This window comes from Microtus oregoni, unplaced genomic scaffold (genome assembly GCF_018167655.1).
Source record: "Microtus oregoni isolate MIOR12 unplaced genomic scaffold, Mior012 000003F_ref0000135, whole genome shotgun sequence".
NCBI classification, from domain to species: domain Eukaryota; kingdom Metazoa; phylum Chordata; class Mammalia; order Rodentia; family Cricetidae; genus Microtus; species Microtus oregoni.
In genome coordinates, this window is record NW_024543062.1 from 8,729,245 (window position 1) to 8,748,202 (window position 18,958).

The 18,958-nt window shown below is 41.6% G+C and overlaps 1 protein-coding gene across 1 annotated transcript in view; it reads right to left on the reverse strand.

Annotated features, from left to right (window-relative positions):
• The window catches only part of Baz1b (bromodomain adjacent to zinc finger domain 1B), a 65,174-nt gene that overhangs the window by 20,843 nt on the left and 25,373 nt on the right, over nt 1-18,958 (reverse strand). The window contains exons 6-9 of the mRNA XM_041647922.1: nt 17,933-18,130; nt 9,240-10,938; nt 6,871-7,009; nt 3,538-3,671 (exon numbers count right to left, since the gene is read on the reverse strand). Coding sequence (XP_041503856.1) covers nt 3,538-3,671; nt 6,871-7,009; nt 9,240-10,938; nt 17,933-18,130 — 2,170 coding nt within the window. The remainder of the gene's footprint in view (nt 1-3,537; nt 3,672-6,870; nt 7,010-9,239; nt 10,939-17,932; nt 18,131-18,958) is intronic.

Here is an 18,958-nt window from a genome sequence, read left to right on the forward strand (position 1 = left end):
GCAGTGGGGGCGCACGGCTTTATCCCAGCACTCAGAGGTAGAAGAAGGTGCAGCTCTGTGTGTTTGAGGCCAGCCTGGTCTACAGAGTAAGTTCCAAGACAGCCTAAGTTACATACAGACAAAAAAAAAAAAAAAAGAAAAAGAAAAAGAAAAAAGGAAAAAAGCTAAGATGAAAATGACTAACTTCATATCAAAGCAAATAAAGAAATTGTTCTTTTTGCAGGATGTGGTGGCTCATCCTTTAATTCCAGTACTTGGAAAGCAGAAACAGGGAGATCTCTGTGAGCTCAAGGCCAGCAACTTCTAGGCTACATATTGAGACTCAGTCTCCAAAAAAAAAAGGTTATTAATTAAGATAAGCCCTACATAGAGGTGCCTGCCACCAGGCCTGCAGACCTGAGCACAATTACAACCCCATACCTGAAGGGTCTGACTTCACAGCCAACTGTTTTCTAGCTTAACTTCCTCACCAGTCCCTCACATATTTGTAAAGTACACCAAAAGCAGAATTTTCTGCAGGTGATATAATCTATAATTAAAGTAATTTACAAACCAACAGTGCTGGTGCACACCTTTAATCCCAGCGCCCAGGAGGCAGAAGCAGGTGGATCTCCTAGAGTTCAAGGCCAGTCTGATCTACAGAGTGAGTTCCAGAACAACCAGGGCTACACAAAGAAACCCTGTCTTAAAAAAATGAAAATAAATATAAAAATTTAACATGAAAAAGCCTTAAAGGTATATATGAAGAAATTAGTGGTTTTCTTTTTTGTTTTTCTTCAAGACAGGGTTTCTCCATGTAGCTTTGGAGCCTGTCCTGGAACTCACTCTGTAGACCAGACTGGCCTCAAACTCTCAGATCCACCTGCCTCTACCTCCTGAATGCTGGGATTAAAGGCATGCACTACCATCACCTAGCCTGGTTTTCTTAAGTCTGTGAATACTATGTTTGTATTAGGAGTGTTTCTAAAATCAAGCACTACTTTAGAATAAAAGTAACTTCTTGGAGAAATACAATATTTGAGAAGCAAACTTCATTAGGTTATTATAACCCAATGGCTCTTAACTGGGAGGGGAGGGGAGGTACCAGCCAGAGGATTTGTGCAGGCATTGAAGACATTTGGACGTGGCTACTGACATCTAGTGGGCAGAGGTGGAAATGCTGCCAAACTTCCTATTAAAGTCCAAAGAACCTTTTAACTACAAAAAAAAAGCATCTTCTGAGTTTTCCCTTTTGAACATATTCAACACATATACACATTGCAGGAAGAATATAAGTTATGCAAATTATACTTATCATTTATTTTATCAATTAATATACTTCACAGCCAGCATTCAGATGAAAAATATTATCAATGACTCTTCAAATGCTTCTAAATCACCTATATATTTATTGGAGACAGGGTTGCTCACAAGTGCCTGGGCCTCAGAGGATACCAGGCCTGTGCACATGTGGTGCACAGACACACATAGGCCAAACAGTCACAGACATTAAAAAAAAAAAAATCAAGTAAAACCCATGCCCATCCGTCAATTTTCTAAAAATGCATTTTTATTTCAAAAAGGGAATAAAAATCAGGCAAGATGTTACATGCCTGTAATCCCAGAAACTTGAGAGATAGAGGCAGAAGAACTAAGAGTTCAAGGTTGTCCTGGGCTACAAGGAGAGTCTAAAATCAGGGCTTAGGAGCTAAGAGCACTGGCTGCCTTTCCATAGGACCAGGGTTTCAACTCCAGAACCAACAAGGAAGCTAACATATCTGTAATTCTAGTTCCAGAGAATTTGATGCCCTCTTTTGACTTCCACCAGCACCAAATGAACATGGCACCACTTTGCACACACACGTAAACAAAACACACATAGTTACAAGCAACATACACCTGTTTTTTTCTTTAGTTTTTCTTTTTTTTTTTTTAAATTTATTTATTATGTATACAATGTTCTGTCTGTGTGTATACCTGCAAGCCAGAAGAGGGCACCAGACCTCATTACAGATGGTTGTGAGCCACCATGTGGTTGCTAGGAATTGAACTCAGGACCTTTGGAAGAGCAGGCAATGCTCTTAACCACTGAGCCATCTCTCCAGCCCCTTTCTTTAGTTTTTCAAGAGAGGATTTCTCTGTGTAGTCCTGGCTGTCTTGCAACTTGTGTAGACAAGGCTGGCCTCAACTCACAGACTCTGACTCTGCCTCCGGAGTGCTGGGATTAAAGGCATGGGCCACCACTGCCTGGCACATTTGGAAAATCTTAAAAAAACTTCAAAACCATCCTAGTTATTGAGGTCCCAAGCAGGGGGTGGTCTCCTGCTTGGTGGTTGTCCTGTTCAACTTCTGAGTTCAAGCTATGCCTCTGTTTCAGCCTACCAAAGAACGATAACTACAGATTCATGTTTTTGTACCTCAGTCTCGGTAAACCTTCTGCACCCACCCACAGGTTTTAGACAGGTTCTCACCATGCAGCCCATGTTGTCTCAAATTCACAACCTTCCTACCTAAGTGCTGAGATTACCTTCACAATGAGCAGCCACTTAATTAAAATTAAATATTGTCTATTTTCTCCTTACTAGAATTATAGTGAAGTGACATCCAGGACCTTGTCTTTTTTTTTTTTTTTTGCTGTCAACCCCCAGCACACCTAAGTTTGCTTTGCACAAAACACGTTTCATAATTTATTTTATTTTATTTTTTTATTTTTTGGTTTTTCGAGACAGGGTTTCTCTGTAGCTTTGGTGCCTGTCCTGGAACTAGCTCTTGTAGACCAGGCTGGTCTCGAACTCACAGAGATCCGCCTGCCTCTGCCTCCCGAGTGCTGGGATTAGAGGCGTGCGCCACCACCCCCCGGCTTCATAATTAATTTTAAAAAGCAGAGAACGAGGGCATATACCTGATTCCTTAGTCTCCTACCTCAATTCCAGGTTTGACATCTCTACAGATACTTCTAAGGTACAAAATACAAAAACTACATCTGTAAAATCTATACCCATGTGCATCACCTCTTCTCTCATTTTGTGAGGAACTACTAGGCTCTCTACACGCTCATCTTCACCAAGCTGAGCCAGAAGCTAGGGTGGTAATAAAGAAAACATGTGTCTGGGATAGGTGACAGAGTAAAGGCAGGCCTCGGGCTCTATCCTACATGAGTTAGTTAAAACCACAGACAGTCCCTACTTAAAATATCAGGAAGCCTGAGTGAAGGTCACACCTGCAATCCTGGCACTCAAGAAGCTGAGGTCAGAGGCTTGATAGTTCTAGGACAGCCTGAACTATAGAGCAAGACACTGTTTCAAACAGAAACGTTTCATCTTTATAAAAGAGAAAGGTCAAAATACATTCAACAGAAACAGCATTTGAAATTTAAATCTTTTCCCATGACAGCAACATGCCGTGCTCTTTCTTGAGCTATGGTGTGGCCACACCTCCCAGGAAGACAAACGAAAACTAGAACTCCACAGTGCTTTGTGCTGCTCCATACTTCAGACTTACTCAATGGATTCTAGACATAAACACCTCCCACCCGTGAAAGGATGACAATATACTTACTGCGGGGACAGTAATCCTCATCAGGTGAATTGTTGTGGTCTTTTCGGTGATGCTTAAACCGGTAGTCGATGCTGTTATGCACCCAGCCCTTTTCAATGAATAATCCTGGGACTTCATTTGAGAAGAGCCAGTATCTACAAAGTACAACCAGGACTTAGTAACATCCATGACAAGTGAGACAGTGGGCAGAGAGAAGGCTGGGTCACTTTACTCCTGGAGTGGCTGCCTAACAAGGTGGAGGAGCACGAAATACAGCTGACAGCACCTTCCTCACAATCTGACACAGAGAAGTTATAAAGAAAAAAACGTAGCAAAGATGCCTTGGCATTTGGAACTCATCTAATGCCTGTGTCATTCCTGTAACGTCTATTCTGTATTTTTAGGTTCCACACAATGCATGAATTTAAAATACTTTAAAATGACTTTATGGCGGTGGTGGCGCATGCCTTTAATCCCAGCACTCAGGAGGCACAGGCAGGAGGATCTCTGAGTTATGGGCCAGTTCAAGAGCTACTTCCAAGACAGACTCCAAAGCTATAGAGAAACCCTGTCTCTAAAACAAACAAACAAAACAACAACAAAATGACTTTATTTGTGTCAGGGTTTTGCCTTCATGTACATATGTGGGACTGGTAACCCGCTGGGATCGGAGAGCTTGATGGCAATGTGGACTGCTGCATGCCTGGAACTGCGTGTGGCTCAGGGGCACCAAATGGCTCTGAGGCAGGAGCAGCTCCGGCTCCGCCATGCTGAACTGTGCTGATCTCAGGTAGAAGCTATCATAATTATCACAATAACAGTGTAGTTAAGGTTTAGACTGGGCAGAAAACAGGCAGTACCGTTATTACCCCTACATGGCACATCTTAAGTTTTTAAGAAGTGCTCCTGGATAGTAAAGAATTACAGATTCACAACTGGACAGATTCAGACATAAAAGACCTCTAAATGGGTCACAGTGTTAGATAGACATACATAGGCTTGGGAGAGAGAAGAAAAAGAGTATTAAAAAATCATGAAGTAAAGTTAATGCTTAAAAAAAGGGTAAAGTCTTTAAAGAGAGTACAGATAGTCATAGATTAAAAGCCACGTAAAAATGGAAAATTCGGAGAAAGCCTAGATTCTGTATATTATTGTGTTTTCTTTAAATTTTTTGACTATGAAGGAGCTAAATACAGAGACATTTCATTGTGTGGTCTGCTAAGCTAAACCAGCATATATGTTCTAAAGGTATCTTTACTTTAAAATTTGGGTCTAAGGATATGATGCTTTGGAAAAAAGGTTTTTCTTTTGTTTTCACAGAAGATGAGAATTGCTTCTAGACCAATATGGTATAATAGACCGTGCCCTCCTGAAAGGTTGCTGTGAACACCCTCAAGAAATTATTTTGCTCAACTGCTGACTGAGAGGAACCAAGCAAACAGGATATACCATGAAAGACCTAATTAACAGCGCCCCATACAGCACAAAGCAGTTTGGAGAGAAATAACTACATCCATATTCCCAAATATTGTTTATAAATGTTCTTTTACATTTAAAGGGGGCTATGATATAGATATGAATAACTTGCACTGATATGAATCATGATTTACTGATACTAATTTAAGGTCAGTTTTGTTATATGCATATTTCTGATCTTGATTAAGGCATTGTGATTGTGTAGTTCATTTAAAAAATGTAATGTATAGTTAGTAAGTAAGTTAATGGATAATCATCTATAATAGTCAAGTTTGTAGTCATGTTAGTTAGATTTTTCTACATGTGCATAGATATATTTCAGATAGGTATTCTTCATATCTTTCAAAGACTACAGAATATGGCTTTTAAAATGTTTTAATAACTTAGGGCTTTTCATGACAATGAGACACGTCTGCTCCTGGCAGCACCAATCTACTTCAAGAGGAAGATGGGCATCGAAGAGGCTCCTTATGGAGTTGGTTAGCCATCTGGGCAAGAAACTGCTCTTGCCTGGACTGCTTAACTGGACACAAAGAACCCACAGAGAGAGGACAGCTGAACTTGCCTAAAGGTGAGATGTTCCTTCAGGGTTCCTGATTCATGAAAGAGTCTGCAAGACATTCTGCAGGATATAGAAGAAAGTGACTGAACTGTCTTTGAAATTTCCTGCTTTATGGAAATGTCTGCTAGATACTATGGGCCTGTAGACTGAAGATGGATGTCCCAATGGTACAAAAGATCTTTGGGTGACTGTCCAGGCAGCGAGATGTCTCTGTCATTTCTAGAGTTTTGGAAGTTGCTTACAATACAATACTTCCTGTTTACTTAGGTAATATATCCTTATGGAGTCTTTGATGGAGTTGAAGAATAGTTATAGTTTTCCTTTATTATGATAAAAGATAAAATAGATATAAATATTGTAACTGTAATTCTTGCTTGATAACTGTTTTGTTATATATACTTTTACTATGTTAAAGTAAAAGCCTTCCTTTTTTTGTTTAAACAGAAAAAGGGGAAATGGTATAGGAGGTTCTTCTTTCTATGTGTGGTTTTCATTGGTTAAATAAAGAAAACTGCCTTGGCCTTTTGATTGGGTAGCCCTTAGGTGGGCGGAGTAGACAGAACAGAATGCTGGAAAGAAGGGAAGTGAGGCAGACACCATGATTCTCCTGCTCAAGATGGACACTGGTTAGACTCATGCCAGTAAGCCACAGTCCAGTGGTGACACACATTAATAGAAATGGGTTAATTAAGATGTGAGAGTTAGCCAGTAAGAAGCTAGAGCTAATTAAAACTGCCAGGCAGTGTTTAAATGAATACAGTTTCTCTGTAATTATTTCGGGTATAAACTAGCCGGGTGGCAGGATACAGCCCGCCTGCTCCTCATACTATAAGAGAGGGTGTCAAATCACCTGGAACTAGAGTTTCAAATGGTCCTGAGACACCATGTGGGGGCTGAGATCCAAATCCAGTAAGTGCTTTAATCACTGAACCATTTCTGCAGCCCCAAAATATCAAACCATTTTAAAAGAAGTATTAGGATTACAGTACATTTGTCTGTATTTAAACTTCCTATCTATGCTACCTTCAAGGGCCAGAGCAGATTTTTTTTTTTTAATTCCATAGCACTGGGAATAGAACCCAAGGCTTATGCAAGAGCTCTGCCATAAGCTACCAATGAGCCTGGAAGATTGTCTTACCTAACTTTGTAAAGCTAGCATCTGGCACCAGTAATAGGAAATAAAGGAACAATAAACAATCATACCCAAAAACAGAAGTTGAAAACTGAGCAGAACAGTTCATTTCTAGCACCTTAGCTTGCTAACTAGTAACAACTATGACCACCCACAAGACACAGAAATAGGTCAAGTAACTTACCTGTTATGGTTGCGATCTGTACCAATAGGCGTCCTGCGAAGTACAAGTTTCGCCTTGGCAATCCCTTCCTGGAAAGCCTTCTCAGCAGCCGCCTTGTGTTTCCGCATTCGTTCCTCTTCAGCTTCCCGTTCCAATCTCACTGGTAAAGATTAGAAACCAAGAAATGCCTGTATGAAGTATATCTTTACTAGACCTTCCTTTCTTCTTTTGCCATCTAAAGTTGAACTCTCATCTATGATCCTCCTATAATCCTTACATCTTCACAAGGTTACACCCCTCATTGCCATAGGATCCTTAAACAGACGGGGATGAATTAAGAAGAAAATATTTCAGTCAAGCTGAATGTGGTGGCATATGCCTTTACACCCAGAGGAGGTAACTGAACTCTGTGAGCAAGGCTATCCTGGTCTATAGAGGGAGTTCCTAAACCAACCCACATCCCCGAACACTGCCAAAAGAAATATTTTGACCAAAAAGAACCTGACAGCAATGTCTTTAATATGTATGTATGTTGCTTTAGCTGGCCTGAAACTTGCTATATAGACCAGGTTGGCCTTTACACTCAGAAGTCTATCTGCCTCTGCCTCCTAGGATTAAAGGTGTGTGCCATCATAGCTGTTGCCTTAACATGACTGATAGAAGAAAAAATAAAATCAAGAAAGTAAAGACAGGGAAAGGGATGCAGTAGTTATTGTAGAACTAGGTGTGTAGTACAGTGCTAGTGTTTGCCAAGCAGTCAAATCCAAACAACACACACACAATATTGTACCAACTAACAATTGGCTAATCAGAAAGCTCATGCCTTTTCTGTTTTTCAGACAGGATCTCACTATGTACCCCTGGTTGGTCTGAACTCTTGAAGATCTTATTCTTGAGAGTGGAAATTAAACATGTATGCAACTGTGCCTACTTTTCCCACCCCCCTTATTTAGTTTCTCCAGACAGGGATTCTCTATGTAGCTCTAGCTATCCTGGAACTCAATATGTAGATCAAGTTGGTCTCAAATTTAGAGATCTGCTTGACTCTGCCCCCAACCCACCGAGTTCAAAGGCATGCTACACTATCACCACACTACTTTTATTTTCTTTAATCCCAGCACTTGGAGGAAGAGGCAGTCAGATCTCTGGTGAGTTCAAGGCCGGTCTGATCTACAGAGCTAGGTCCAGGACAGCTAGGGTTACACAGGGAAACCCTACCAAATAAATAAATAAATTTATCCTGTGTTGTGTGAAGGTCAGAGAACAACCTGTAGGAGTTAGTTCTCTCCTTCTGCCATGTCGGTCCCAGAATTTTGCAAGCTCATGCTGCTAATCATGGCAGCAACTGGCACTGAGTTCTTTCACAGGCCCATATTTAAATGAAATGTAGAGAATACATAAATCTAGAGATCAGTAGTTGTTAGGGGCTAAGAACAAGGTATGACTTTCAAGGTTCCTTCTGGGATTGTCTTTTATGCCCTGGCTTCTTCTAAGTAATGTACTGTGTTACATGCTACAACACAGATGAACCTTTCAAAAAAATGCTCTTGTGCACATATGCAATGCCAGGGCAGAGGGATTTCCTTGAGTTCAAGGTCAACCTACCGCAAAATATTATTGATGTATGGTTATTATTACATGGTTTATTACCATCTCTAGAACCCCCCCAATTACTTATTTATTTGATGACTATTGTGAGTGTTTTGGCTGCATGTATGTCTATGTACCACTTGCATGACTGTGGAGGGGGTGTTGGATCCTCTGGAATTAGTTGTGAGCCTCCATGTGGGTGCTGGAAATTGAACGAAGGTTCTCTGGAAAAATAGCCAGTGCTCTTAACTGCTGAGCTATTTTTCCAGTGTGCACAAGCACATGCGGGCGCGCACACGCGCGCACACGCGTACACACACACACACACACGTGCACGCAATTATATGCAACTGTACAAAGACACTCAGCTAAGAACAGAGGCTCATGCCTATAATCCTAATGTTCTGGATGTTGAGACAGGAGGATGGATGTAAGGCCAACTTAAGCCAGAGAATAAGTTTCAGGAAAGCCTAAGGTAATAAGAGTTTGTCTCAAAATTATGAGAAAACAAGAATATCTTATGGAGTGCTAGGTTACTGTACACAGAATAAGTTAATAGTTGTGACAGATACCCTACAGAATAAGTTAACCTAAGGTAATAAGAGTTTGTCTCAAAATTATGAGAAAACAAGAATATCTTATGGAGTGCTAGGTTACTGTACACAGAATAAGTTAATAGTTGTGACAGATACCCTACAGAATAAGTTAACAGTTGTGACAGATACCCTACCATTATTCTAGTACTTTCTGTTCTCTTACCCACAAAAGGGCTTTTCTAAACCTCTCAGTACAAATTTTACCTTTTGTTTCTCTCTCCTGGATTTCCCGCTTCCTCTTAGCTTGCATGCTAAGCAGCCTTCTGCTTTTGACAGCACTGATCATGTCATCTGCTTCCATTTCGACTTGGTGCTCAACCTTCACAATTTCTTTTTTCCTGTCCATTTTGCCTAGCCCATTCTCCTCTTTGCCATTTTCTTTATTTCTGGCTTCCATCTCTTTCCTTCTTTGTTTCTCTGCTCTCTTCTTATCATTCTCCTCCTTCAGCACAGCGAGACGCTCCTTCCACAACTCTGCAGACATCTGCTGTCTTGTCTCCATGTGGTCTTGGACAGAGTATGTCATGAGGATCCGGTGGCAGAGAGCTGTCAATATCCGTAGCTTCTCTTCTGATGTCAGCTCAAAGAATTCTGAGGTCTCGAGCTTCTCGAGGAACTCATCTTGCACCTCACTGTCCTCAAATGGTGAGGAATCTTTATTGTCATCTGTTTCTGAGCCCTCACTGTCCTCCTGGACATCACACCTGCGCAAGCAGAGGCGAACCAGCTCTGAGACAGAATGCAAAGTGAGGGGGATTTCTGACAGCTTCATCCCCAGTTCTCCATAGTCTTCGGCAATTTCATCCTGAAGTAAAGTCTGCAGCAGAATGACCAGCACTCTGTTCAAGTACAAAAAACCACCTTTATCTGCACTCAAGGCTTCCATTAGGGACACAGCAGTGATGGGGTACTGAGCATCAGGCAAGAGCAACCCAGAGTAACAGCTCAGGAACTCCACCACCAGGGCTACATCCCCAAAAAGGGTGTTGGGCAGCCCTTCAGGAGTATCTACCAGTCTGAATGTTGGGAGGTTTCTGCCGCCTAACTCCTGGTCCTCATACCGTTTCTGCTTTTCTAACTTCTCCAGCATTTCTTTCTCTCTCCGTTCCTTGGCTTTTTCCCGCAACCTCTCTTTTAGCTCCTGCCGTTTCTTTTTCAAATATTCCTTTCGTTGCTCTTCAGACATAGAGGCCCACCTCTTTTTATGTTCCAGGAGCTCGTAGCGTTTCTGCACAAGAGTCCGTAGCTCTTCTGGAAGACGGGCTCTATCTTCATTGGAGAGGATGCGTGCTGTTTTAGAGATAACGCAGGACAGGGCACTCTTCTTGTCCTCTTTGTCTTTATTTTCTTTGTAATAGGCAATCAGATGCAGGGCAGCAGGAGGCAGGTGTTTATGAGGTTTACCCGAAGACCTTGGTACACCCCCAGAACTCCGGGGGGCTCGAGTCATCTTCTGGGTCCCTTTGGCCATATCCAACAAAGTCATCTGTTTCATTTTGGTCTTGGGAGTCTTCACACACTTGCTGGGTGATTTGGAACTGCCTGTGGATTTCTGTCCATTCAAGATGCCTTTGCTTCTGCCCCTGGCCTTCAAAGGTTTGTCGCTGTGCTTCCCTGGCTTCTTGGTGGATGGGCCTTTCTTAGGAATGTGAAAGCTGTGTAGTTTGTTGGGGGACATAATTTTCATCACCTCTTCCAAATGCTCTTCTGGAGACTTGGAATTCTTTGAGTTCTTCACTTTCAGTGGTGGGCCATTTAACGACTTCTCCAAGTGCACATGGCACCATAGCTTAGGGTTTAGTGGGGAACTTAGAGAAGAATTGTCTCTTTTAGGTTTCTTTGAGGGTTTCCTGTCTGGAGATCCATTATTCCTCCTCTTGGTAGAGGGATTGAGAGTCATGTACTAAAATTTAAGAACAGGAGCAAAATTACTGTTAAAAATCTAAGTGCAGCAAGCAACATCTAAGCACTGTAGTGGTGCTCTTCCCCACCATACACGGAAGAAGCTCCACATCCAGGGCTACACCACAGTGACGCCATGTCTCAAAACAAAACTATACTCTGCTGATGTCATGGAGTCATATCTATAATCCCAAATGTAGACAGTGGAAGCAAGAGAATCAGAAGTTTGAGGTCTGTCTGTTACATACCAAGTATGAGGCCAGCCTAACAAACATCAGATTCTGTCTCAATGTTCCCTATCACTCAAAATGTACACTGGGAAGCTGCACAGTTCAGTGATAGAATGCTTTCCTAGTTTATATGAGGAATTGGGATCCACCTTCAGCTTTGCAACAAAAGCCCATCATCCTTTGACATCAGATGCTTTACACAACTAGCTCTTTGTTTACATATGCATTAGTGGTTCTCAAAGATTTTAATAAAATCTATGAATACTTTCTCCAGCTGTAACAATACACAAAAACTATGCATACAATCTCCAAAGTCTATCCATGAACCTCAGATCAGAAAATAAATGACCCAGAAAACAGCAGCCTCTCAAGACTTTAAGAAGTACTACTCTGGGAGAGGAGAGGCACTGGGCAGAGGAGAGGAAAGTGCAGTCAGATGTAATATATTAGAGAACTAAAAAACAAAATAGTACTCTCAACCTGGGGACATGATTCAATGGTAGAGCCCCTACCTAGAATCCCCCAGTGAGGGGCTGGGGTGTGGCTCAGTGTGGCTCACTTGCTTAACATGTAAGAACCTCTATTCCATCCCTGAAAATGGGATGTTGGAGGGAGTAGTCCTGTTCTTGAAACAGTTATATCTTCATCCTTTGATTTTATGTTTCAGCTTCAATAGTTTGTGCTTTAAGTAGAATATACTACCTAAATCATTTGTCTCAACCCAGAGGCATATGTTACTGTGAAAACGTAAGAATGCCAAACAACAGATAACACTGTTCAGATAAAGAACTCTCCTGACCTTGTTTCCTGGTTTTATAAACTTTCTTGCCTTTTCCCATGAGAAAACTCACTTCTATGACTACATCTACAAGCTCTATAACTTCTCATTTCTTTTATATACAGTTCTTTAAAAATCTGATTACATTTCATATTCATCCTGTGTTTTGGGGGGGGTGACATGTACATACCAAGTTGGGTGTGTAGAGGTCAGATGAAAATGCAGAGGAGCTGGTTCTTTCTTCCCACCACGTGGGTCACAGGAATTGGATTAAGATGGTTGGCCTTGGCCACAAGTATCTTTACCTACTGAGCTCTATTGCCAGTCCTGTTTATCATGTTCGAATGTCCCTGATTCATTCTCTCTGGCACCCTAGTCTATAATCTTCCAATATCACAAGACTATAAATCCACTCATTTTATCACATTTTCAACATCCTAACCTGTTGGTTTAAAGAGATGTGGTGTCAGTGCCAGGCATGGTGGCTCACACCTATGATCCTAGCACTCAGGAGAGAGGCATAAGGATTCACAAGTTTCAGGACAGCTAGGACTACACAGTGAGACCCTGTCTGAAAAAAACAAATAACTCCACAAATAAATAAAAAGGATAAGATCTTATTATAGTGCCCAGGATAACCTCAGGTCTCTGGACTCAAGCCATGATCCTAAGCAAGCCTGAGCAGTAGATGGGACTCAGAGAATGGACCACCGTGGCTGGCTTCCACTCTTCACCTCAATTTAATTTTAGGCAGTCATTACAATCCAGCTCACATAAACCTACAATTTCTTTCATATTCTGTATTTACTTGGAAAACCCCAGTTTGCTCTGCCCCTGGCTGTACATGTTCATCGTAAACATGGTTAGAACAAAAACAAATTCATCGCCGGCACACCAAGAGACCCGAGCTGGCCCCACACTCACAGTACATGCCCTTCAAGTACACCCTTCCCACTACTACACTCGCCTCTTCTGGCTCCTCAGGAGTGCATGCCTCATTTCCCTCACACAGAATTAGGTAAGAGGAGTCTGGCATGGTTGCTTACACCTATAATCCAAGCACTCCAGAGGCCGAGGTTGAAAGACTGTCATGTATGAGTCTGAGGTCAGCTAGGACTACAGTATGAGACACTCCATCAGAAATGAAACAAAAAGGTGGGACAGGTAGAGGAACTACACCACACACCTGGAATTCTAACAGTTGGGAAATTGGGATTTCCTCATATTCAGTCAGACTATGCTAGTGTCAGTTTCAAACACAAACCAAATAGACTTAAGAGTTTAGAACCTGGCCCATTCAGCCTGGTCTACAAGAGCTAGTTCCAGGACAGGCTCCAAAACCACAGAGAAACCCTGTCTCGAAAAACCAAAAAAAAAAAGAAAGAAAAGAAAAGAAAAAAGAACCTGGCCCACTGGTCACACCAGGAGTTTCTATTTAAATATGTATTAGAAATTTGTAACCGATCATAATATTCTAAAAAATGTAATTATAAGTAAGGTGTGAAATGTACAAGCCTGCAATTTCAGCAGACAGGGGCAGAAGGGTTAGGAGTTCAAGGTCAGCCTGGGCTATATGAAATCACGTTTGAAAACAAAAAACCCAAAACAAGTCAAAATAATGGAGTTGACTGTTAAGATACAAACAGCAGCTCATTTTAGCTAACAGGAAAACGACAAATGAGAACTTTCACTCTAGGAAGCAGCTACGCATGAGCACAACCTGAGAGACTTCCCATTCATTTTTGTTTTTACTTGTTTGTCAAGACAGGGATTCTCTTGTGTAACAGCTCTGGCTGTCCTGGAACTCGCTCTGTAGACCAGACTGTCCTGGAATTCACAAAGATCCATCCGCCTGCCTCTACCTCCAGTGCTGAGATTAAAGGCGTGTGCTATCACTCCCCGGCGAGACTTCCCATTCTTGAATGGCCAGGGCTAACTGGAGAAAATTGAGAGTAGATTGCACACAGGCTAGGGAACAGATGCAGACTATAGACCATGAGCTTGAGAGCCCCTAAGATGGGCACAGGGGAATTAGCTAAGGTAATAGGAACCTAAGAACCAAGAGGTAAAAATATGATGCTCTTGATAACGGTAAGGGAGCTATCAAGGGTTAAACTGATTACTAAGATGTCCAACAATGTCAACTGAGATTTAGCCAGGTGTAGTGGAGCATGGCTGTTATCCTGGCATTCAGGAGGGAAGGAGAAGGGACAGTTCAAAGAGGATAACCTGGACTACACAAAACTCTGTCTCTAAGAAAGAAAAATTAAACATTAAGGACGGGATCAAAGAAGAAACCGACAGAACCACAACAAAACAAAAAGCAAAACAGTCTGAATTGAGAGGCTAGACCAGTCAAACTCTTCTGGCTATTGACTAACCCCCCCCCCCCCCCAACTTTAAAGCCCAAGCTGACCTTTCAGAATTACAGGGCCCACTGGCACCTGCCTATCAATCAGCCCCTCAGGAGGCCGAGGCAGGACCGGCTACATAATGAGATGCTATCTAAAAAAAAACAAACAGCACTATTAACTATGTATTAGTCTTTTAGCTGGCTGCTTTAGTGCCTAACTAAAACGGAATATTTTGCTTTCCAATAGCCTCAAGACAGAGGTTTTATCATCTTAAAGAACTTGAATTCTAATCATGACTCCTGGGATACCTTCCCCCAATATAGTTTCCTGGTTGTAGTTTCCCAAAACTAAATAAACAACTGCACAACAGGATAAACATAACAACACTCCAGTTGACGCTCAGGAATATTCCTAAAGTCTTATAAAGAAAAAGAGACTGGCCAGGCAGTCGTGGTGCACTCTTTAAATCCCAGCATTCGGGAGGCAGAAGCAGAAGGAAGCAAATCTCTGAGTTTGAGGCCAGTCTCGTCTACAAAGCAAGTTATAGGACAGCCAGGACTATTGCACAAAGAAACCCTGTCTCAAAAACCAAAAAAAAAAAAAAAAGAGAGAGACCAATCAAGCTACAGAGATTTTCTTTATAGGTACTTTTAATAGCTATCATTAGAACTAGAATGTCCAATTTAATGACTCTACTTTTATTTTTAAATAATTCAAATTTAAAGCAAGCTTCTTTCACTTCTTTTTAGATATGCACTGTTAAGAAGAAGAAATAATTCAGACAGCTAGTTTAGTGAGACAAGTTCCAGCCACTATTTTCAAGTCGTACCACATTAAAAAAAAAAAATTCTTTTCTAAAAAATGAAGAAATGAACTCACCCAACCCCCTCCCAAAAGGCCGGCTCCCGGCATGAGCAGTCCTTCAGTAGCTGGATCATCTCAGCATGGAGCATGCTGGCAGTCACAGCCAAATGGGAGCCGGCATGGCTGGACTCAGGGGGATCTGAAAAAGTATAAAACCACTTATGTGCTAAGGGTCTCCCTATCTTCCACTCAGCACAATTCAATACGACTAATGGGGGAGGGGGTGTGGAAAAAAAACAGAATAAAAACAGCAAAATTTTTTGGTGAAGGCGCTTTCTCATGGCTAAATTAATTATGACAGCAACATGAGAGGCCAAAAGAAAAACAGAATATATAGTATTTTACTTTGTTCCCACCAAAGAACAGTACCACTAGGACAGTATGTCAAAGAAAACATTCCGTGATCTATAATACAATAACAGAAATAATCTGCAGCAATTCAATCTGAAACTGAATTTAATAAATAAAATAAAAGCAGTATATCTAAGCAGTCAGACCAATTAGAAAACATTGTCAATCTCTCTCTCTCTCCTTCTTTTCTGAGACAGGGTTTCTCTGTAGCTTTGGAGCCTGTCCTGGAACTAGCTGGTCTGGAACTCAGAGATCTGCCTACCTCTGCCTCCTGAGTTCTGAGATTAAAGGCGTGCGCCACCACCACTCAGCTTAGAAAACATTGTCAATGAGTACCTGGCATCTCAGTAGTGTGCATGTTTATGTGATTATATATACGAGTGCAGGTGAGCTGAGTGGTCAAAGGTGTCAGATTTGTAGATGTGAAGTCTCAGCTAGTTCTGAGCTGCCTGACGTGGTATGTTAAAGTTGGGTCCTCTAAATGAGAAGCAAGTGCCCTCTTAACCACTCAGCCATAAACATCGGACTCACATACGCAATTCTTATTTCAGTAGCTTGGGCTGTAGGCCCCTATTTCTGTATGGTGTAGCAGCCAGGCATAAAAGCCTGGTCTGAGCTGATCATGTAGCTCTGCAGACAAGCTGTCTCTGCATAACAATAGCAAGGATGTACTGCTCCTTTCTTATTTTGTTAGAAATGTAGATCTCCTGAGGAGAGGTGTTGGCTGAAACTGGTCAGGATGTTTGGTGCTTATTTCTTGGTAATTTGGAGGAAGTCTTATAGAGATGCTAATTCATGGCCTATGTGACAGCTAACATACAGGTAGATGCAGACGTGACTAAAGGCCATTCACCAGGGTTACCTAGGATACAGCCTAAGGTGTTTTCCTGCTCAATTTCTGGGATGATATATAAACTGTTTGGAGAATAAACGGGAGAGATCTTGCCCTTCCTTGACAACCGTATAAGTTGTGTTGTAAGTCATTCCTCATGACTGCGTACCAGTCCAGTTAGGGAAGATAATTATCTGTGTTGGACCCACACGGGCTTCAACATTGGGCTTTTTATATCTGTTTGTTTTGAGGCAGGGTCTCTCTATGTAGACATGCATGTCCTGGAACTTACTCTGTAGATAGACTATACAGTTGAACTCACAGAGATTCACTTACTTCTTGAGTGCTAGGATTAAAGTCAGGTGTTACCACAAGAACACAGCTCCAGTCTCTCTCTCTCTCTCTTTTTTTAAACTCACTGAAAATGGGATGGAACCAGATCATCTCACAATAGACAAGTATTCTACCACCGAGAGACAACTCCAACCTTTCCTACTCTTCTCATTCACTCAATACAACAAAGCAGGAATTTGAGGGTAATATTCATATAGAACTTACCTCATTCTCTAGTTTTAGTAAGTTACCTGGGAAGGTTTTTTAGATTTTGTTTTAATGTAGTGCTTGATACTGGGCCCATAACTTCACATACAGAGGTAAGAGGAATGGAGACCAAAATAGATAGATAGATAGATAGATAGATAGATAGATAGATAAGGGGGGGGGACTAGGCCAAAGTCTTGGCTCATCACCCACTTTTATTTGGTTATAGCAATGGTTGTCCTTGAACGCGGAGATCTGTCTGCTGTCTGCCTCTGCATCCCAAGTGCTAGGATTAAAGGCGTATATCACTACACTTGGCTCAGTTTTCCTTTATAAAATATTAACATCTTGGTTAGTATTTTGTTAACTAAGCTAGAATTATCTGGAAAGAGGAACCTCAATTGAGAAAATGCTTCCAACAGCTGCACACAGGCAAGACTATAAAGCATTTTCTTGATTGATGATTGATGCGGGGATGCCCAACTTCCTGTGGGTGGTGCCACCCCATGGCTGGGCAGATGGCTATGAGTTATATAAGAAAGCAGGCCAAGGGAGCCACAGGGAACAAGCCAATAAGTATCATTCCCTCCATGGTCTCTGCTTCAGCTCCTGAATGAATTATCAACTGTTAAAGAGTCCAAAATCTGAGTCGAGCATTGGTGGCTCACACCTTTAATCCAGTACTCAGGAGGCAGACGCAGGCAGATCTCTGTGAGTTCAAGGCCAGCCTGGTCTACAAAGACAGTTCCAGGACAGGCTCCAAAGCTACACAGAGAAACCAAGTCTCAAACAAACAAACGAGTTCAAATTCTATCTCGACAGTGTGCCACAAGATTTTAATTCCAGCATTCAGGAAGCAGAGGTAGGTGAATCTCTGAGAGTTCAAGGCCAGCCTGATCTACCAAACTAGTTCCAGGATAGTCAAAGAAACTTTGTGTTGAAGAGTTCAAAATCTGCCATAATCTAATTCTACTGTGAGTTACTAGAAAAAAGAAGCTTATCTAGCAATGCTCTACTTAAGTGTCCAACATTAACAGGGACCTTACCTTGTAAGGGTCAAGTAAAAAGTCACTGAATTTGCTAGGCAGGGAATATTTCTTCACCAATTCATCTTCTACCACCCAAGGTGCATTTTCACCAGTACCAGCACGTAAGGCATTATGCCGAATAAAGTATCGAAGAATCTCCTTATTTGGTGGCCTCTCTGTTCGAATCAAGCTGTCTGCTGGCACATTGCTGATGATCTAGGTAAAAAGGTAACAAAGAACTCAGCACTGGGACCAGAAGCAGGTAGGCAATAAAAACAAATACAGCCTTTCATGGGAGTGCAGGGGTGGGGAGGGTGGGGGGTAAGCACACCTATAAATTAGAAATGGCAAAATTTTGAGATAGAATTTCAACTTAAACATTCCAATAAAAATGTCAATTAAAATGAGTACACTTTCAAACTCCACACCATCAACTTCTCTAGCTATAGTTTCATCCTAGGAAAAAAATGGAAAGTCTTTTAGTAGGAAAAGAGGATGAGGATTACCTAAAGATCCGTCCTTCAAGGGTTCATGCTGGTACATACAGATAACCTCAGTACTGAGAGGCTGAGGGAGGAAGACAGTGAGTTTGTAGGGCTAGCCTATGAAACATATAGCCAGATTTTCTCTCAAAATTACATAAGAAAACTGGGTGGTGGTGGAAGTAACACACACCTTTAATCCTAGCACTCTGGAGGCAGAGGCAGGTGGATATCTGAATTTGCACTGTCCAATGTACAGAGTGAGTTCCAGGACAGCCAGGGACACACAGAGAAACCCTGTCTCAAAAACCAAACAACAAACAAACAAGCCACAAAACAAAAACACAAACACACACACAGAAAAGGAAAAAAAAAAAAAAAGCAGTTGTTTGGGCCTCACCAAACCGAAAACTCAAGTCAGAAGCAGTACCAGCAGGAGAGCTGAGGAGTCTCCATGTTTCATAAGCTGCTCCAGTGACTATTTTATATGCTACCATTTCACTTTACAGTGTAAGAAAATTTAATGAAACCACAGATGCTTATTTTAAGTAAATGAAAGGGA